The sequence below is a fragment of the Pinus tabuliformis genome, chromosome J (genome assembly GCF_031772625.1).
Source record: "Pinus tabuliformis cultivar Carrire ecotype Pingquan chromosome J, CPIR1, whole genome shotgun sequence".
Lineage (NCBI taxonomy): Eukaryota > Viridiplantae > Streptophyta > Pinopsida > Pinales > Pinaceae > Pinus > Pinus tabuliformis.
Genome location: NC_142295.1, coordinates 1,053,678,686 through 1,053,686,754, shown reverse-complemented (window position 1 = coordinate 1,053,686,754; position 8,069 = coordinate 1,053,678,686). Strand labels below are relative to the sequence as shown.

The 8,069-nt window shown below is 32.8% G+C and overlaps 1 protein-coding gene across 1 annotated transcript; it reads left to right on the top strand.

The window, feature by feature from the left end:
* The first annotated feature begins 2,374 nt into the window (after positions 1-2,374).
* On the top strand, positions 2,375-3,089 carry LOC149230545 (metallothionein-like protein EMB30). Its single transcript, XM_089379023.1, has 3 exons — positions 2,375-2,529; positions 2,680-2,733; positions 2,828-3,089. The coding sequence occupies exons 1-3, from the start codon at positions 2,480-2,482 to the stop codon at positions 2,907-2,909; spliced, it is 186 nt and encodes a 61-aa protein (XP_089235149.1). The 5' UTR covers positions 2,375-2,479; the 3' UTR covers positions 2,910-3,089.
* The last annotated feature ends 4,980 nt before the right edge of the window (positions 3,090-8,069 follow it).

Sequence of the window (8,069 nt, the reverse complement as noted above, 5' to 3'; positions counted from 1 at the left end):
CTGAAGAAGGAACCAATATATGCACTCCATCACACTACACTAGCAGCTGAAAACCTGTTAGGACAAGTATTAAAGGAGAAACAAGAGGAGAGAAATGACATAATCTCCTTTTTTTAATGATATCCAAAGGACCCGTGGCAAGAACATTCATGTATCGATGGATGCTTGCTTGGCACACATAGAGACACACATCCAATCAATTGCTTGGCACACATAGAGACACATCCAATCAAATCCATCTTACTTGGCACACATAGAGACACACATCCAATCAAATTCATGCACTCCACACTCGCTGGTACTAGTGTGAAGGACCTTACTCGAGTGACATCTTTGAATAACTAACTTGGATGTTATGTTGTTCTTCTATTGTAGCATGTTGGCTCATTTTCACATGGCTTTGCCATGATCAATTGTTGTTTCTTTTGTTTTAATGGAACTCAATGTCTTCTTATACCAGCTAATACATCCGTTTTCTCTTATAGTAGAGTGAAATTAATATAGTTTTTGACAAATAGTCTACTATTAGATCTAAAACTTTTGTAATCTATATTGTAAATAATATTGTCTTTTGGATTAATCACATCATTAAAATTTAATTTACAAATAATATACTTGATTTCCAAAAATTATACAAATATAACTTAGAAAATACTAAAATTATTAATATTAAACTTTATTGAAGATAGTTTGATTAAAATTTTAATTATAATTAAAACAGTTAAATTTTATTTAGTTTTGTATATGAAAATAAAATATTTTGTTATAAGTTAAGTAATTTATTAAAATTTTAATTAAAAAAAATTATTAAATTTTATTTATATTTTCTCATGAAAATAAAGTATTTTGCTGTAAGTTTAGCCTATTTTCGATGATTATTAGCTTATGTTGTCTCTATTTATGATATTAGATATTTATGAAAGGAAGGGAAAGTTATTTATATAAATAATATATGTGATTGCAGAATAAGATGTGATAGCTAATTTTCATACCTACATAACTCCATATTTTTTGGTAAGCTTTTCTTATCTCAACCACCACAGGCTTAAATGGCCATTGTTTTTCCGAGATGGGATTTTTATAAAGAAAACAAAGTTAGTCATATAAATATAAATAAAATAGGTTATTAAGAATAAGAAAATGAGTATCACATTTGTGAGTTACCCTTTATTCACATAGATTTTTTTTTTTTTTTTTTCCTTTTTTCTCCATAATATATAAGAACACTTTTTCAACTTTTTTAAAAACATCGAAATTTTATTCATTACTAAAAATGCGCCTTCTTCAATATTGGAAAACCTATATATCTTTACACATTTATTATAATTGGTTCCTCTCAAAACAATAACAAACTTTCTTTATATTTATATAAATAAGTTATAGTTTTTCTTTAGTTTTTTGAATATATTAGAATAACACGATTTTGAATTATCATAACATTTTTCGGAAGATGTTATGTGATTTTTTTCGAAAAATGTTAAGATAATTATTATGAATCACAGAAATTTAAATTCAAATATATATATATATATATATATATTTTTGTCAAAATACACCCAAAAAAATCCACTAAACATTGAAAATTATAATTTCGTTTTTATCTATTTTAATAATTCCATAGATCCATTAAAGACCAAATGTAGTCACCTCGCTCTGAACAAATAATTGTATCCGAAACCTTGCCCATGGCCTCAAAAACATCCTGACCTCAAATTCAGAAGTTTCACGATCAAAAGCTCAATGATCAAAGAAAGACGCTACGCATTATTATCTGAAGTTGCGACTTGTGACAGTGACTCTGAATGTGATTCGAAACTAAGAAACCATGACTTCCTGAATAAAATAATTATTATTATAATCCATACCATCTATAAACCATTAAATCTGCGCATCATCATGCAGCCTGATCCTGTTTGAGTTTCATTCGTCCACCGATCGCTTTAGAAAAATGGAGTCCATCATATTTTTATGAAATCACTGAACTTTTTCTGGAGACTGGAATCCAATGGAAACTCGTCGGTGATGTCCCATCGCAATAATGTTTGATTCCTAGAAGCGCGCCATAAACTAAAATGTTGAAACTTTAACCACCACATAAATAATAGGGCATATACAGCTTACTGCCCATGTGCATGTCAGTTATTTTAAGCCAAATAATGGCGTTAGATTCGTTCCTTTACGCGGTACTTTGTACGTTCGTGCTAAAGATGAGATGCGTGCTCCACTGTGTTTCCTTCAGAAGAGCTTGGTCGACTTCGTCACATTCGAGGTGGGTCCCTAGAAGTTGGAACTATTCCTGGAACCAGTATTCCAGGTTTCCCGTCGGTGACTCACTTGCACTTCTCTCGGGTGCTGGGCTGCCCTATATATATAGAGGGGGTGTCTGCGCCTATATTGAGAAGTGCGGGTGGTATCTGATAACTTGGTAGTTTCCAGTGAAATAGTTTGTTGTTGTTTCTTCATCATTTTTCTTGCGAACATGTCGAGCGATTGCGCAAATTGTGACTGCGCTGACAAAACCCAGTGCCCGTATGTTGTCCACTTTGTTTTTCTCTAGTCTTTTCATACCAATTCCTGTCAATTTCTCTTTCTTCCTTTTCAAATTTCATGCCGCTCGTCATGAGTTCGAATCTTGGTAGGACTAACCTCATTCCATGTTTGGATGGTTTTGTTGCACAGCAAGAAGAAGGGATTCCAGATAGACGGCATTGTGGAAACCAGCTATGAGATGGGGTACCGCGTTATGTGTATAAGTTGTTGTAAGTTTCATTTATATGGTTTCAGAATGATGTGATAATTGAATGTATTAGCGTTTTGGTGTAAACAGGCATGCTGCAGATGTATCTCTGGAGAACGACTGCAAGTGTGGCCCCAACTGCCAGTGTGGTACTTGCAGCTGCCACACCTGATTCAATATATTGTCTCTTAGATAATAGTAGTCTCTCCCAATGGTGTCTGATAAGTCCAATATATCATATTATAGGTATGTTTCATCAGATCCAATGGATGGTTTTGGAGGGCCATAGAGGCTACTGTACCTGTACTCCTAAATAAAGACTTGAATTTAAATAGACTTGGGATTTTCAGTATATCTTGTATTGTTAATTGTTATGTTGTGCTCTGCCGCTTAAATTTCTTTGATTTCATGTGTTTGAATGCTTGATAGGACTTTACATATAACAGGATATGGTTTTACTCTGATATTTTTATTCATATAGCAAAGTGGTTATGATATGTGATAGTAAAGTGATTATGATATGTGTATAGAACGTTACAGTAACAATATTTGTCGATTGGGTTCGATGATTCGTTTCTTTTCGTAACACACAGAACATACGAACGAATCTTTACTAGGTCAAGTTTGACCTTTGTAGATTTGTTAAATCTTGCCCAGTTTTAAATTCGGATTTAGAACATCAGTTTTAAATTCGGATTTAGAACATCAAAATAATATCATGGGGCTTTCAAGCAGGTTGAAAGCACCTTCCATGCAAAGTGAAAGTGAGTTGAATCTTTTTATTTTTTCTATTTTTAATCTTAAAGCACTTCGAGTGTTATGTCGATTCCAATAATACAGCGATATATATATATATATATATATAAAGTTAAAGATGCAATGCCATTTATGATCTGACAGATCAGATATATTCAATCAACGCGGCTGAGAATTTTGACTTTAATGTATTTCCCATATAAATGGGATTATTAATTTGATTAAATAATCTTTAGGTTTGGATTTTATGATTTATATGCAGTAATCAAATGTTTTTAAGAAAAAATAATTATGATTGAGTTATTAGATATATGGTTTGAATATTTATAAATAGCGTAGTTTTTCAGATTTATAAAATATTTAAGATTATTTTAATAGCAGTATTTATATTAAAAAAACAAAGTTTGTGGATTTTTTTATTTTTAATTATTTATATTTCTTACCATTTTATTATTAATTTAATTTTTATTATTTTATGGTGTTGATGTGAGCCTAGTCTATAGATGATAGAAGTTATGAGAAATGAATGTAACATTTTTTTAGATCTATGCAATCATTTTTTATATTGTTATATATTGCCTTCTCAACAATCTTGAAACTAAAAAAAGTTGGGATTGGGTTTTTCTTACCCATATTTCAAGCATAAAAAGAATGAGAAATTTGAATAGAAAAAAAAAATTAAATCTGGGATGATAAAAATGAGAGGTAAAGAGATTATTTTCCTTGAAAAGGGAGGCTTCCATACCATGTTCTTATGGAACAACCATGAAAGGAAGTCATAAGAATCTTGAGAAGAGCCAAGAACTAAAAAAGAAATATATTCTAGTTAATAGACATTAACTTGGATCTTTCTATGTACACATTGAAGAGGATCAAATGAGCTTTACTTATGAGTGAATGGTGAGTAGAGAAAGAAGAATCACCTTGTCTTGTATGGTTATTTCACATTTCTTATTCAATTTTGTGGTAACATAGCCTTGTTAGGCATGGTGTCTCTAGAGCACTATTTATGATTAAGTGGAAAATAGTCCTTTCTTAATCAATTGCTTGGTATATGAGTGTGTTATATATTTTCTTTTAAAATTTCTCATTCTCTTGATATTTTTTAAAGACATATGGACTATATGTCTTTTGGAGTATAGGCATAGGGATTTTTTATATAAATAAGAATTATCCATTTGTCTATTGTTGTTCGAGTGTTTCTTGGAATGTTCATTTAATTAAATATTGGAGATGATATGTTGTTATTTTTGGGTTATGCCAATGTATGTAATAATATTTCCAATCCTTAGTTTAATTTTGAAAAAATCCCTATGAATATCATTCTTATCTATATAAAAAATCCCTATGAATAACATTCTTATCTATATAAAATGGCCATATGCCTTTCTCTTGATATTTATTTAAATTTCTTTAAAGGCATAGGGCTTTTTTATATAGATAGGAATGATTATCTTCCAAAATTTTGTTGACTACTTTGTTTGGCCACCGATTTTAGAGCGATATGTTGTGCTAAGATTCAGTTGATTACCTTAAAGGTAAAACAATTACTACTAGAAATTGCTAGTGATGTTGGGATCATAATCAATGACAATGGATTTAGGCATGCCTTGTAATCTAGAAACATTGTCAATGAATACTTGTGGCATTATGAAGGCACTAGGTGTTTTGAGTTACATAATCATGCATATTTGGAAAGGCATGATCAATGGCTACGATTATCATTGATTTATTACCCAATTTTGGTAACCCCAAATGAAATCCATAGAAATGTCATCCCACATAGTGGTAGGAATGGGTAAGTGTTGTAAGGCTCTTGGAGGCTTCACTATTCCCCCCTTGTGTCAGTTTAAAGTATAACATTCTTCAACAAAAGTGTAGATGTATTTATTCTTGCCTTTAAAAGAATAATGACTTAATCCTATCATATTTTTTCTAAAACAAAAAATGACCCACAATTTTAGAGAAGTGTAATTTAGATAACACTTTGAATTTAAACGAGAAATAATGAACCAAAAAAGTTTGTCCTTTATAGGAGATCTCATCATCTTGTCAAGCGTAACCCAAGCATGTTTGTGGGTTGACTTATATCTAGTGCATTATATGCATTATCTTGGCATCGAATGACAATTATTGATGTATCAATTATTTGTGAAATGACTAATATCTAGAGAACCATATGCAGTATATTGGAATCAAATAACCATTCTTGATGTATCACTTATAATCAATTGGGCGCTAGGAAGGATAAAGGAAATAGAACCTTCCTCATCATCATTCCTAAAAAGGGAATTAATGACCACATGCTACTTTTCCTTCTTGTATATAATATCATAGTCATCGCCTAACATTTTTGTGACCCACTTTTGTTACTACAGGGATAAAAAAACTCTATTCTATGAAATATTTCAAGTTGTGATGTTCTATTTTAATTTAGAAATGATGCCCTGGTAAGGAAGAATTTTGAATATCAACTACATTACGAATAACCAACATTTTCCTTCTCATAGATGGATTTTCCCAAGTTTCTATCACAAAATTTCTTACTAGTGAAGGCAAGTGGGGGTCCCTTTTGCACTAACACAACCTTAATAACTTTTCCAGGGGCATCATATAAAATGAAAGTCTTATTAAAACTAGGTAGAGCGAGGACTAGTGTCGTACACATATCATATTTTAAAGCTTGAAAACGATAATCAACCTCCTTAGTCCAATTGAAGGAATTTCTTTTGACCAAGCTAGTGAGAGGAACTACAATTTTACCATAGTTTTGTAGAAACTTCCACTGGTAACTCATGAGGCCCAGAAATCCATGAAAAAATTTGTGGGTCATTGGATAAAGCCAATATTTTATTAACTCAATATTCTTAGGATCAACACATGTACCCTCCCCACTAATAATTTGTCAAAAGTATTCAAATTCTAAAGAACTACAAGAACATTTAGATTGCTTTAGGAACAACTAGTGATTTTAGGGCAGTTGTAAGGCTTGATCCAAATGTTCCATATGTCCTACCTAAGTTTGTTGCATATCAAGATGCAATAAAAGAATATCAAGAAATAAATGGAGTAGAAGGGTTTGAAATTTGCAGTTCATGAGGCTATGAAAGGTGTATGGTACATTAAAAATACCAAAGGGAATAACATTTTCTATAGGAATATGCCTACCCTTCTTATCATATAGATTAGCTATACATATGGATTCCTATATTGAACTTACACAAATGAACCCCACTTACCGAAGACTCGGGGTCAAATGGAAAATATGCAGATGCCTTGGATAAGGGCAATGGATGAGGTATACTTGTGAGATATGAGTTGTGGTTGGCCAATAGATGTAAATTAATGAAGTGTGCACTATGACTTGAGGATTGAAGTCATCTAGGTGGAGTAGCACACTGAGTGGAAGGGCATAGTAGTTTGATTGTAGATTTCCATGAGATGGATAATATTCGTCAAGGAACTTCACTATGATTTGAGAGCATCAATGACAATGGATAGAGGGAGTCAATTGAGTAGATCTAGTTGGACATAAGAGTGGATGTGAGAACTTAGTGGCTCAATGGGTAGAGGTAGCTAGAAGGGGTGGAGACATTATTGGAGACATGGGATAGTTGAGAGCATGATCAACATATATATATTATTGTTGACTTGGGAAAGAGAGGTTTGAGGCAAGGAGTGAGTATGTTGTGGATGTGAACATGGATCCTTCATGAGGAGGTATGTTGTCTTGAGAGATTTCAGACTTGTTGAGATTCCTAGGGCGAAGAACTAGGACACCTGGATAGACTAATTACAACTCATTTGGGGCTTGCTTGGAATGAGATGTGCCACTTTAGAGAAGTCTTGATAATGTATGGAGAGATAGCTTGAGATCAAAAGTTCACATGGATTTAATGGGGAAATTGGGAAGATTTGGTTACATCTATGGTGAGGGCCTGGTGAGGAGACACTTGAGAAGTAGTTTGGTTAATTCATAAGGACTTAAACCATTACAACAACGATTAGAGAGTGGTATGGTTGAGGAGTATGATTATTCTATTCCATGAGATAGAGATAGTGGAGAAAGGGTTAGGAGATATATTGATATATGATCAAGCTGAGTAAGCCATATTGCAAGTGACTAGGGGATGTTCACTGACCTTTAATATGTGACATTAGAAGAGGCGATATGTTCTTGAGCTAGCTTGGAGATATGGATGAACCTATAGTTGTGGTGACAACAATTGGAGCTGATGGAGATCTTGGAATGAATGTACATTCCCAATGAGGAGAGTATGGAGAGATTTAGAGGCTATTTTTACACTAAGGTACTCTCTTGAGGAAGAGAACATAGAGAGATTTAATGACCCATTTGGCATAGAGAGATGAGTGGAGACACTTTCTTGAGTGTGTTGGTGGGATCTACACCAAGCAAGATTGGAGGCACACTAAGAGTTGTGGATGATGTAGTTGTGGCCACCAATGTGACATCAAATTATTGTATGGTATATTTTGTGAGATTTTGTAGATGGAAGCCATGCGAGTGTTGGATCTCTTTATGAGACTTCAATATGGAGTATATAGTGGAGTTATT

Excerpts from the sequence above, each read along its gene's own strand:
- LOC149230545 (XM_089379023.1), top strand. The coding sequence starts at position 2,480 with ATGTCGAGCGATTGCGCAAATTGTGACTGCGCTGACAAAACCCAGTGC. Across the intron at positions 2,530-2,679 it reads GCTGACAAAACCCAGTGCCC|CAAGAAGAAGGGATTCCAGA; the intron begins GTATGTTGTCCA and ends TTTGTTGCACAG. Across the intron at positions 2,734-2,827 it reads GAAACCAGCTATGAGATGGG|GCATGCTGCAGATGTATCTC; the intron begins GTACCGCGTTAT and ends TGGTGTAAACAG.